This window comes from Giraffa tippelskirchi, chromosome 6, assembly GCF_054371585.1.
Source record: "Giraffa tippelskirchi isolate mGirTip1 chromosome 6, T2T-mGirTip1v1.2.pri, whole genome shotgun sequence".
Lineage (NCBI taxonomy): Eukaryota > Metazoa > Chordata > Mammalia > Artiodactyla > Giraffidae > Giraffa > Giraffa tippelskirchi.
The window spans coordinates 15,925,195-15,938,467 of record NC_137280.1 but is presented as its reverse complement, the minus strand read 5'-3'; the positions used below and the strand labels follow the sequence as shown (position 1 = coordinate 15,938,467).

Genomic DNA, 13,273 nt, shown 5'->3' with positions numbered 1-13,273 from the left:
TCTTGGCCCCGGCACCTCTGCCAACAGGCATCCTGCCCTGAGTGGGATGTGGGGACGGGTGTTCTGCTGCCAGCCCAGACCTGTGGACCAGCAGCCTTCCCCTGAAAACAGCTGCTCCTCTTGGGCTCCCCTGGAAGGGTGGCCCATTAGCTTGAGAGGAAGCCATGCCCTGTTAACATACAGCGCACATGTACAGCTGAACCAGCGTCCAGATAATCTTACCAGACATATTTGACGTGGCTGTTTGGAGCCTGGTCAGCGTGCAGATCACTTGGCTGATAGCGCTGTTTGGGAAGCTGAGAAAGTCCAGCTCCATGTAAAATACCTGTAGTAAGAGAAGTAAGGGGGTTTTACTAGTTGTATTCTGGAAAACAGTTTCATGCTACAGTGATGTCATCTGCTCATAGCCATCTATAAAACGCTACAGATCCAAAATAATGTCACATCTCTGGAAGTAAGTGTATAGATAATCATTAAACGTTGCAATGCTCTTAACCTGGGTGATCTTATATTAGCTGCAAGCTGAAATATGAATGAGCTACAGTCCAAGTACAGATGGGCAATTAGAGGAAGCATAATGCTCCTGGGAGTAATCAGGCCTGAGCAATAGCTTACACATCATTTACAGTTGATGTGACACAAAAGTCAAGACTGTTGGTTGACTTCCTTGCTTAATTACAATACGTCTGTATCTGTGGTGTGGTTGGTCAAATAAAAAACACAACACACAGAGATGCACACAAAGGCGCATGGTTTGCCTAGATGCAGTATTTAAGTGACTTAGTCCAGCTGTTAGACATGAATCCATATACATTTATGAGCGCTCGTGGGGCCTCTGGTTTATTACATGCTCTCCCTGGTGCCAGCACCAAACGAGGGCACCCAGCGGCAGCCATGGGGTCCTCCAGAGATGCTCTGGAACTAGAGATGGTACAGCCTGTGTGCTTTCTGAGGGCTTGTAAATGTTTATAAACGAGGCACAGTCATTAGACCAAGAGTTAGTGGTTTGTAAAACCTTCAGAGCGGTAATAAAAGTTTTACAAGAATGATGGAAACCAATGAGGCCATGTGAAGCTCTGCTCCGAGATGCTCTTACATAAGGGAGAAACCCCACAGCCTTGGGAAACGCGCAGTGAGGGACAAGGGTGCTTTCAAGACCAGAGGAATTTATGAAGTTGACTTTGTCTTGCTGCAGTCTATGGCAAAGGAATACTGTTTCTATGAATGTGTAAGTATTTGATAAGGGAGCGTTTAACTTTGTCCAGTTATGAGCTGCGGCATTACTTTTTGTCAGCTTTCCTGTGAGTGAAAATGTCATTCACGTACGGAGAGAGAGGCAGACGTGAGGGGGAGGAGGCGAGGGGAGGGGAGAGAACACGTGCTCCCGTCTGTGTGGTCTCCTAAAGGAGCCTCTCCGATGGCTGCCTGAGCGCGGGCATTCTTTCCGCTCTCTTCCTCTCAGACATAGGTTTTATGCCCTAATCTGGCTGCCTCTTGTCAGATCTAGCGAGGCGCACAGCCACAGTCAAATGTACCCTGCGGACTTTACGGCCAGCTGCAGCTACACACGCAGAGCGCCTGCCCATCGTTTGTAATGCCAGCCAGCCACCACTTCATGACCAAAATGATACCGATTTTAGGTACAAAGGTAACAATTCCAGAGTTCCTGGTGGTCGGTTGTTAGGACTCTGTACTTTCACTGCAAGGGCAAGTGTTCAATCCCTGGTCAGGGAACTAAGGAAGATTCTATAAGCCTTGTGGTGAGGCCAAAAAAAAAAGTAATTCCAGTTAACCTATTTGAGGAGAAGGGGATGACAAAGGATGAGATGGCTGGATGGCACCACCGACTCAATGGACATGAGTTTGAGTAAACTCCGGGAGTTGGTGATGGACAGGGAGGCCTGGTGTGCTGCAGTCCATGGGGTCAAAGAGTTGGACACGACTGAGCGACTGAACTGATTGGCTGACCATCACCATTTTGCAGTAACTCACACTGCAGACCTGCTGACACTCATTTCCACAAGCAAATGTCAAACTGTCTTCAAGGTAAAGTACCATATTTATTATAGTATCTACGCATTTATTTCAGTTTTAAAAGACTTCTTTTTTTTATTGGATGGTTAGATAGCATCACCGACTCTATGGACATGAATTTGAGCAAACATCTGGAGATAATGGAGGCCAGAGGAGCCTGGCGTGCTGCAGTCCATGGGTTTGCAAAGAGTCAGACATGACTTAGTAACGGAACAACTATTTATATAAAGTCACTTAATGTGCTCTGCCCAGAATGTAGAACATTAGCACAGGAAGAGGCGCTTCCTCTCCCACACACCCACTGTGTGCGCATGGCTTTGTGGAGAGCCCTGGCACCATCCTAAGGCGGTAGTTCCACGAGCCTGGGTTCTCTGCACCAGTCTGCTCTGGGAATGGTTTTCAGTGGCAGATGATGCACCTTTGCTGACCTTGGCCGGGAGACTGGGCCTGGCTGCAATAGCAACAGTCTGATGGCAAGAAAGCCATGCCTGACGCCAGGCTGCACAGGCAGTGTGCATGCATCCACCGACACATGCGTGCTCCTCTTTCATTCTCCAGATGCACTGGCATTGTGTTTTAGAGATAACCTTCCTGCTTTAGAACCTATTTTTTTTGTTTCAAATTGCTCACCAGAAAAAGTCAGTCTACTCTCTGCTTCACTATATTTGACTTTCTGTCCTCAACCTCTAACTGGTTACTTTTCATTAAAGTCTGCTTTGTTAAGTGACTAGAAAAAGATTCCATGACATATATACACTGAAATTACTAATTGATTTTCTAGCTCTATAATTTTACCATAATTTATTAGTTAGTAGTCCAATTCTACTCTTTGTGTAAATAAGCCTAAGGAGGTGAGAAAAAGAACCATTATTTATAGCTTTATCTATTTTTTCACTCCTTGGTCATGTGAGGGGCTAGATCATCTTAGGGAAACCTTGGTATAATAACGCAAATTAGCCGGTGGTGTCCGAGTTGGCCAGTTCTCCAGGACTCACCATAGCCAGTCTGTGACACCAGTTCAGCAGCCCCTCCGATGGGCTTCGTGAACACCCCCATGATTCCTTTCCCCACACCGGAGATAACACCCTTGGCCTTGTGTCCGGCTGAAGCTTGAGCCTCCGATGTTTTCTGGAAGTTCTGCATTGGCTGATCAACTATACCAGCAATTGCACCTGAAAAATAACGAAAGCCTGGGTAAGGACTGAGGCATGAAACCCTGAGAAAGTGAAAGCTTTCAATCTGGAACGGTTTTGTTTGGATTGAAAATGAAACCCCACCCTCATTATAAAGCTCTCTACTATGCATTCATTTACCATTTATCTAAGTACACTGAGGCTACTTTAGACATTTATTATTGCAGTATCTTCATCAAAACACGATGTTCTGACTAGGTTTGACCCAACACAGCCAGGATCTATGAAGTTCAGTTTAGAATTTAATAAACATGCCAGACTATTTCCAAGTGGCACCCACATACCTTTCTCCAGAAATCAAGCAACACAGTTTAGAGAAAAGCACGAACAATTCCTTAGGAGAGTGAGCTGAATATATTTTCACTGAATCTGGGGATGAAAAAGCTGAAAGGGGCGAGCCTCTTTCTTGTTCTCTCTTTTAGTAACAATAAGAGCAATTGTTTAATATAACATAATGTATTAGGAATTATATAATAGTAATTATTGATATAGTAATAATTATTTCTATTACAGTAAATCTGTCTCAAGGGCTTACTATATGCTAAAGGCTTACTTGTAGGATATCGTTAATTCTCACAACCCTCAGCAGTCATGGTTTTTATCCTCAGTTCCTAGACAAGGCCAGCAAGGCACAGGGAGGTTAAAGAATTTTCCCAAGGTCACACAGCTGTCCCGTGCTTGCGCCAGGATTTGAGTCTAGGGAGTCAGAGTCACAGCCTCGTTCTTAACCACCAAGCTAGTCACTGATCTTGTTTATAAAACAAGCTTCTTTCCTTGACCAGTCTTGGAAAAATCTCCTTTTCTCTCACTTCAACTGAGGACTGGCTACTTAACTCTTCGCTTGAGAACAGCTAGAAGCCCAGAGGTCATGGCTGTCTGCTCTAACAGCTTTCCCACGGGGCAGCCGGGCCAGGCGTGGAGCTGGCGGGTGAATCCCTCAGCCTCTGTGGGTCCCCTCCTTGCTCCTCTCACTCTGAGGGACCATGGATGAGCTCAAGAAAAGACCTCAAAAGTCCAGACTTTTCTGCCACAACGGAGTAAAGGGTTCTCTAACCCAGCAAGAGGTAAAAATTTCATTACAATTCTTGACGGAATTCTGTTTGCAACTCATACCTGCTAGGATTAATGAAAATGCACTGTCCCCGGGTAGAAATTTTAGCTCATGTCAAATCCCATTATTTCAAATGCCACTAATTCAAAGTCTCCTGGGTAAAGGGAGATTTCCAGGTCTCAGTTAATGACCTGCTAATTTCAAGTCATATTCCATTGAACAAAATTTAGTAAAACAAAAAGGCCAGTTCCTTTGGGTCAGTTGTAAAGGGAACATTCTTCATGGATTCCACTCTTCTAAATTTTGACAGCGCCATTTAAGTTTATGTATTGGCAGATTAACAGTGACCTGAGGCGAAGGGTCTGTTTCCCAGCCTAGACCACGGCTTCCCAAACCTCTTATACAAATGATGCTGGAAGCAGAGGAGGCTGCTCATGGTCGGCCTGGGCCACCCTCGTGGTCAGTGACCATGGGCCATGATGGTCTCAGGCACCCTACGACACCCCGTCTTGGGGCCTGGGCTGGGAGCTCGCCTCACGTCTTCAGTCTGAGGAATCTGAGGTTCTGTTCTCCATCTATGAGGTCAGGAGCCAGGGCAGCTGGGAAGTATTAATGGAACCGGCTGCACTGGGAGGGGCAAGAACCCTGGGGTCTTCTCTTCAAATCATCTCACAGCAGGCAGTTCAAAGCGAAAAGTATCATATCAAAGAATACAGCCTTTGCAATGTCACTTCCTGATTTCTTTGAAAGACGTTCATGCTGAGAGAAGAAAAGGTGGGGTAAATAATAACAAATTCACTAACAAATTAATTGCTTTTCTGCATTTTTCTGGTAGAAATGTCTTTTCTCAGGTGCAGATTTCCATTAAGACTATTAAAACTGGGTTAGGAGGGGGGCAGGTGAAAATCTCCCATTTTCCGTTAACGTGCCAGGCCTGGGAGGCAAGGAGTGTGGGGCAGCACCCTCCCAGGGCTCTGACTCCCATCTGCCTAAGTGCAGACAGGAACTGCAGTGAGGCTCCCCTTTGATCCTCCACTTTCTCCAGCTACTGGCCGCAGTGAAGGCTTGGTTTCCAGGACTTTGATAGATAAACTCTTCTGGCTGCCCCCGAAGTGGGAAGCCTGAACGCTGTGACAAGGTGTTAGATCCTAAGAGGTAGAGAAGGTGCTGCGGGGGCCTGGGGCCCCGGGCGGGAGGCCGGCCCGACGCACACACGGGGTCCAGGTGCCTGAGACCCCAGCCCCGCCCGCAAAGCAGCTCTCAGGGCAGAGGGCTCTCTCCGTAAGCCTAATCCAGCCAAATCCCACTGCCGGTAAATTATTTACTGCCGTATACTCCAACTCTGCTCTGAGGCTTTAGGTAGTGGAAATGGATCCCAAAACTTGTCTGCTGGCATCAGGCCATGGAGGGCAGCCACGTGGAGCCTGCTGTGATGTGACGAGGTGAAGCAGGGAGGGGAGGGGGCTTCCAAGGACGCTTCCTGTGCTGGCCGGCCCGGCTTCGTCTTCTCCTTTTCTTTTATTGCCATGCTGCGTGGCCTGTGGGATCTTAGTTCCCCAACCTAGGATCGAACTCATGCCCTCACGCGGGAGGGACATGCAGAGGCCTAACCACTGGACCATCAAGGGCATCCCAGACGTGCTTCTGCCCTACCTTCGCTGGAAGAGGGGGGCTTGCTCTGTGAAGCAAGGGAACGAAAAGGCTCTTCTGACCTTTTCTGTGACTTGTTCAGCTTTAAGTTGGTCTCTAATCTGTTGATGTTCTGCCCGTGTGGCTGTTCCAGTGCTGCCGTGTTACATGTTCTAATTTTATTTTGGGCTTTTTTGTTTTTAATCATAATGGTGGAGGCACAGGCTGTGACACCGCTCCAAAGCTCACCGTTCCAGGGACAAACAAGCCCCACAGAGTGTATGAGGCATTCCAGCTTGAGGCTCGCTTGTTTTTGACCAGAACAGATTAGCAAACTGAGAAGGAAGCATGCTTGTTGTTCTGAAACTCCCTTCTAATTGGAACACAGGGTGCTGATGGCGGCACCAGGGGACCGCGGGCCAGCACCTTCTAGGCGCCCATGTCCTGACTCACCTGGTGGAGGCCTGTGGCCGGGATTCTGAACGTCATCCCAAGAGTGGCTGTGGAGACGGGGCGTGGCTGCTGGGAAATCCAGCAACTAACTCTTCTTAAGTCAGAGAAGGGAGTTCTGACAGCCTGCCTTTGGTGTTCATGAGAGAGAAGTCCCATCTGGGAGGGAACATGCCCGGTAAGTGCCACACAGAGCTCACATCCCCTCTCAGCAGGCTCCAGGCTGTAGTAGAAAGTGGGGCTGTCTGGGGAACAGAGCTGGTAAGTGCAGGCAAGCCTGATGCCAACTCTGCAGGCTGGACAGAGTTCTTCCAAAAGCCATTGCTTTCTGAAAACAGTTGTGGACCTCCTCCAGGAGCCTTGGTGGCATCCTTCTCTGGGCCATCACTTCCTTGCTGACCCGGGGCGATGGGCCTGGCCAGGCAGCTATAGATGTCCTTGAATTTTTCTAGAGCCTCATAACACTCCACAGTGTCCTCATGAGGGCCGAGCTGAGTCAAGAAGGCCCATCAAACTCATAAACATTTGGGGGAAATGTGTTTTTCCTGCTCTGCAACTTTCAATTGTTCAGTCTTCCCACATCCTCATTGTTTCCAGGCGTAGAGCCCTCCAGGGTGGGTGACATGTGGAAAGACCCAGGCTCTTGTCCCGCCTGGACATAACCTGGGCAAGTCACTTCACTGCATCCATATTTAGGGTTTGAAGACCAAACAAGATGACTCATGTGGAAGTGTTCTGACAACTCTGAAGTGTTATTTAAATATATTTTTACTAACTAGGTCATTTATGTTTACATCTTATAAAGGAAGAAACTGAGGAGCTAGCTTTTTAATTTCACTAAGCATGGCTATTATATATAAACAGCTCTAACTTCAGTCAGGCACTTACTGGCACGTGGCAGTTTTATACACCATTTCTGGGGATGTATTACATAGTGACAAATCCATACTTTCCCAGGTGAGAGCACTTGATTGGTCCTACCCTCCCTTTTTCCTTACTGCCATACATCGAGGACCAGACGTTTTGAGATGACTCAGTGATCATGTGGGATACAGTTATTGAACTCTTCCAAGAAAGGAAGCTGGCCGGGCCAACCTTGGTCTGTGGAGCACAGAAATGGACATACTGCTGCTGGTGTGTTGCTGGGAGCGGAGCTCCTGGGGGCCCAGGGTCAGGCCACTGCAGGCAGGTGCAATCAGATTTACATCATTCGCAGAACTCCTAGGTTTGCAGAAATTAACTTTAGATTCTGAAAGACTCCATGAGCCTATTGCAATTTCCATAGACATCCTAAATGATTCCCTTGCATGGATGAGTGTGTACAAAACATGATGACTACAGCAAAGGTCAAACGTTTGGGATTGTCTATTCTGGTTAAAAACGGGAGCCATGCTCCAAAGGGTGACGCCACAAAGGCAGAATCACAGCTCCCCACGTAAGTAATTTCTACCACCCGGCTTAGTCTCAGACAGTGGAAAATGGGGAATGGGTGTGGGCTTCTCTGGGTGGGGAGAGCCCAGTTCAGCCAAGATGGAAACAGCCACATGCCAGCCAGCTCAGGTCTCCTCTGCTGAGTGCCTCCATCCAAGAAGAGCCTGGACAGCAGGGAGGAAGCACTCCTACCCATAGCAGAGGGCATGCAAGGCCACAATTCTTAGCAGAAAGAGGTCTCACAGTTACCCGAGGCCTCCACGATAACCTCGCCGTCACTTCCTATGGTTACAGCACCCGGGCTAAAGCTAAAGCTAAAGCCAAAATGCCCCTGCCACTGGTCAGATGGCTCTCTTTGCTGGGACCCTCGCTGAAAGCAGGCGGCCCCTCTCGTTCCCTTGCTACCATAATATAATGAAGGTGCTGCTGACCAAACATGGACGCTGTGTCTGGCGCACAATGGACCACCACTACTTCTAGTAACGGCAGAGTCATTTCCAGCCCAAATTTACAAAACAGAAACCCTGAGGTCACAAAGATAGGGACCTGGAACCCGAGCCTGGGGTTTGCTGACTCCTGAGGACCATACCCCCCTCCCCCCGACCGACACCAGAGCAGCCACGCCACTAGTGAGGGGTCTGCTCCTTGAGCAGCTGCTCCACCCCAAGTCCCCATTCCACACGTTATCACCCGGCCATGCCCCACATCCCTGCAGGTTTGTTACGACTTAAACAATTTCTGGTAACTGCACCTGAACTTGAAACATCTCACTGCTTCCTGTCAGAGACTCACTCAGCTGGCCGCTTTGAGAGGAGGGCTTGTGTACAGAACTGCAGCCTGGAGAGAGGACAGGTCCTTTCAAGCTCATCGTTTCTGACCTTTGCTCTCTCTGCTTTGGGCCCCTTTCATCTCCCAGAGACACAAACTCCTTCAGATGCTCGGCGGGCAGGCGGCCAAGCAACACAGTTTTAAATTCCTTTGCAAACAAATAAACAGAAGATACCCTTGAAAATCCTGCTCTGCAAAATTTCAGCTCTGAAGCTTCCTTTTTTTATAGACTTTTTTTTTCCAAAGCAACTTGTTTTTCAAACGTTTGTAATATTTGGAAATACCCAGAGCAGTCTTCCCCTCTCCATGTACCATCTGGCTGCTGGACAAACGGCAATTACTTGGAAAAATGAAAGAGTGGGCTCCTCACTGAAGTTTACAAGACATTTGCACATGGCTCAAGTGCTTCTCAACAAAAGCAGGCGCTTTGATTGCTGACTGCCCTATCTGAGGCGGAGAGGGGTAAGGCTTCAGGAGGCTGGTCTGTTACTCCCATGGGCTGACATTCTCCAGTTGACGCCCCAAGCGGGACCCTCCGGGTGAATGACGCCTTAGGGATGCCACGAGCGGGCAGAGAGGAGGAGACTGGAGAGGCGACTCCCACTAGCATGCAGGCGGGCAGGATCTGGGCCCCAGGATGGCCCTGAGGGGTGGAGACCAGGCTGCGGGCCTCGTCTCGGCCTCAGCTTCACCCGCAGGAAGGTGGAACATCCACACCAGCCCCGGGTCTGGCCGGTGGGTACCTGGCCCTGGCAGGCCCCCGCCCCCTCCCTGGCCCCTTACCAAGCAGACTGATGCCCAGCCGGGACAGGCCCAGCCGGAGGCCCTCGCCCAGGCTCTCTGGGAGCTGCCGGCGCCACTCCTCCTGCCGGCTGTAGTGCTCCTCGTCCAGCGACAGCCGGTCCATGTTCCGGGCCAGGCTCGTGGCCAGGTTGGTGATGGAGGTCAGGGCACCTGAGGACACAGAGGCACATGGGCTTGGGGTCCTGGTCACACGGATGCCGGCCGCAGGGGAGGGGTCCCCCGAGTGCTGCGGGGGAGCAGAGCCCACAGCAGCCTTTTGGACTCGCCCGTGGACAGTGAGGGTGGCTTCCCCTTGGGCTGGGTGAGGCCGCAGCCTTCAGAAAATGAGGTGAAGGTGAACATTTGCTGAGGAGGGGGTGTTACACTCAGTCCTCAGTGGATAGGATTAGACCCTTCCTCACCAGAAAAATGCCTGCAGTCTCACACAGAGCTATCACGCACTCATTTGACTATCAGGGCTTAGCTACAATAGTTAGTTTTGAAGTCCTCAGGGAGGCCTGGTTTTTGAAGGTTGCAATTTGCTGGCTCTCATTTGAAAGGGTAAGGTTATATTGCTGAATTTTAAACAGATTGTAAAGGAATGTTTCCACTTCAGGAGTAAGATCTATTCCTCCCCATTACTCTAGTCATAGTAAAGGAAGACACTCAACTTTATCATTTGGACAGTCAGGAAATAATTATTATGCCACAGAGTATATGTGTGATTTTGATATTCAGGGTGTTAGCTGGGGGACAAAAAAAGTGAAGACAATAAAGAGAGTAAGGGATGTGAAAGCCAGGATTCTGTCTGGTTTTCCCAAGAAAGGCTATTTCTGTGTCTTGCTCAAGACAGTCATAATCCCCTCCAGCAAGTCTGCATAGGTCTCAGTGAGCAAAACTGAAAGACATCAACGGACATATCCTGAAGCTAATGAATTAGTTCATCTGTTATTGGATGTCTAGGTTCAAGAAGAAATGGAAGATGTTGTTTTTGCAGCTGTATCTTTACCAGTCATCTGAAAAGAAACAAAAATCCATGTACACACACACACACACACACACACACAGACAAACCAAACAGATTTTGCTAAGAGGAAAGAACAAGTGTAAAAAACATTCAGTGAGTCACTACGCTAAAATTACCACTGGAGTTCGATTTAGCAGGTGTTGGTTGTCTTATTTTAAAATAAAAACAACAGAACCACAGAGATTCAAGTGTCAGGAGTGAGAAATCCGCAGTGACTCACCCGTGGGTTCCTGTGGCTCAGCTCACAGGCCTCCCAGATGACCAGGGCCCCGGGGGGAGTGGCCCTGTCACTGTCCATGGAATTTGGTTTATGGCTCTTGCTGTTCTCTTGCCAGTACCCCCTCTATGGATCATGGGTTCTCGTATTTCAAGCTCAAGTCTTGTTTGAGGCCTTCTAGAGACTTCTATAACCTGCCCACTCATAAGTGAGTTGCAGTACTGTTGACTGTAAAAGGCCTTTTACCGGGCGGGGGGAGAAGGCCTTTGACCTGTTTCCCCTGCCTCCTGCTGAGAAGAAACGGGGACTCAGATGGCCCTTGTTAGTTCCCGAGTCACTGCCAACTTGACCAAAATATGGGCAAACAAACACGAATGAAAGGGAAGCGCGCTCCTTCCCGGGGTGGGGGGTGGGGGTGGCCGATGCAGTTTGGCTCCTGTGCCCGATGACGTGTCAGGGCCACAAGGTGGCGCTGTGTACGTGGTGAGCCAGGGGAAAGCTGGCCCGCTCACCTCCCCACCAGCTTCCATGTCAAAATGTATCCTGCTCCTTACAAAAGTTATGACAACTGTATCTACATTAAAAAATACATATATATATGATGAGGCAACACAGTGTAGGATTTCTGATGTTTAGCAGAAGTCCTGAACACCTTTAATATTTCTGCGTTTATCACATGGAATAACAGTTGAGCCAATCCTTGTTTTCCCAATGGGAGGTTTCAAATTCTGAAGTTTCTGAAACATTTTCACACAACTACAGGCGAGCAGTGATCTGTTTAAAACATAAGACGTTATATATGAGCTTTGTTACAAATCCAACATCTCACTGCCAGCTAACAAGCCAAACAAAGCTAGAGGCAATATTAATTCACTGAGAATGTTTAACACGTTCTTTAAAAAGTAGGACAGGAAAGGAATGAAAATCAGGCCTCATTACCAGGAACCCGAAGAGCTACCTTTGGAAATGTGCTTCACAAACGATGTAGTCCCTCTGGAAACCCCACTCACGAAGGCTCCCGGGCCTCGGGTCAGCCCCTCGTACGGAAGCCTGAAGAAGTCCGCGATGCCGTTCCCGATGCTTCGCACCAGACTCGCTGGGCTGCCAAGGATTTCCAGGGATCCAACCACCCAGCCTGTGAGGGAAACCGGAGGGAAGGGGTGACTGAAATCTTAAATGCAGCACTTTCAACATTTGGGGAAAGTGACCCATTTTCCCTGCAATTCATTTTTCACACTAGAATTGAGAATGTAATAAGCTCCTTTGGAGCAAAATATGGGAAATAACTCATTCACTGTGAATTCATAAATGGCAAACTTTCATACTTTATAAATCAAAGTGATCCTTTTGGCAGCCTCACAAATAGCTTTAATATGACTTCCCTGCTTCCCGTATTCCTGCTAAAAGGGACCCGTGTGCAGGGGGATGACGCTCCTGCCCCCTCCAAGCAAAGGTGGCCCCTGGGGCAGCAGGTGTCCGCAGGCTGGGGGGTTCTCCTTAAAGCTCCTTGGGGCTGCGTGGCGCCAGGACGCGGAGGAGCAGATGCCTGGTCGCGGGAGGAGGCCAGATGCTAAATGGGGTGCTGCAAAGGGGACGCACAGCTCTGACAAGGACGGAGGAGTTATTTTTAATCTTTCCCAATCCTACCAAGCTGAGTACTTCCCTTTGGAGTGGAGCTGGAGCCAGAGAAACGTCTCCCCTTCCACCCCGGCTTCAGTTGTGTAAACTCTGGTGACAGGGACATACTGATTAGCTTAGCGAGAGGGGCGTGTTCCCTGCGAGGGTCCCAGGCGGGGAGTTTGGGATCTGGTTTCCTATTTGAGCTGGGGCTTGCCAGGAGCCGGCTCGCTTAGCGGCCTGACTGCCCCGCACTCGGCCCGTGGGAACGCGGCTGAATGTGAACCCCGGAGCGGCTCCCCGCCTTCGCTCCCAAGCTGGGGCTCCGGGCTCTCACTCAGAGGACGCGAGGTGCAGGCAAAGGCCGGGGGCTCAGGAGAAGACGATTCCAAACAGACAGTGACTTTGGGGAATACGTTGACCCTGCCAGCCCGGGGCTGAGAGGGCTTTATGGGGAGGCTGAAGGAAATGGCAACCCACTCCAGTGTTCTTGCCTGGAGAATCCCAGGAACGGTGAAGCCTGGTGGGCTGCCGTCTATGGGGTCGCACAGAGTCGGACATGACTGAAGCGACTTAGCAGCAGCAGCAGCGTGGGGCAGGACCCAAGCGGGAGCCGATCCCGTGTCCCCCGCGGCAGGTCCTTGGAGGCCAGGCTTAGGACAGAGACCTCCAGTCAAGTCATCACAACGTGGGGGGGGGGGGGGAGCCAAGCCACAGCCCTGAAGGGTCCCCAGGCCCAGTCCTTTGGAGAGGAACATCCTTACATCTTGAGCCCCTTCTCTCCTCTGGAACATTAGAAGACAATGTAAGGGTTTAGGTGAAAAGAGGGAATTATTTCCAGAAGATGAGAATTATAAATGGAGGGGCCTCTGGGTGGCCAGGCATTCACCTCACTTACTTTGCCCAGCCACTCTGCAAGTCTTAGTACCTGCCTTCACATAAATTCAGATTAGCTAAGGACTGAGGCTCTCCCTGGGCTAAGGGACCGTGCCAGGCTCAGGGGACAGAGCCTC

At 49.6% G+C, this 13,273-nt stretch overlaps 1 protein-coding gene across 9 annotated transcripts in view; it reads right to left on the bottom strand.

Annotated features, from left to right (window-relative positions):
• VPS13B (vacuolar protein sorting 13 homolog B) overlaps nucleotides 1-13,273 on the bottom strand; it is a 752,042-nt gene that overhangs the window by 5,493 nt on the left and 733,276 nt on the right. For all 9 annotated transcript variants that reach the window (XM_081503358.1, XM_081503363.1, XM_081503357.1 and 6 more), the window contains 4 exons: nucleotides 11,602-11,778; nucleotides 9,400-9,570; nucleotides 3,030-3,206; nucleotides 223-325 (listed from right to left, as the gene is read on the bottom strand). In XM_081503358.1, coding sequence (XP_081359484.1) covers nucleotides 223-325; nucleotides 3,030-3,206; nucleotides 9,400-9,570; nucleotides 11,602-11,778 — 628 coding nt within the window. The remainder of the gene's footprint in view (nucleotides 1-222; nucleotides 326-3,029; nucleotides 3,207-9,399; nucleotides 9,571-11,601; nucleotides 11,779-13,273) is intronic.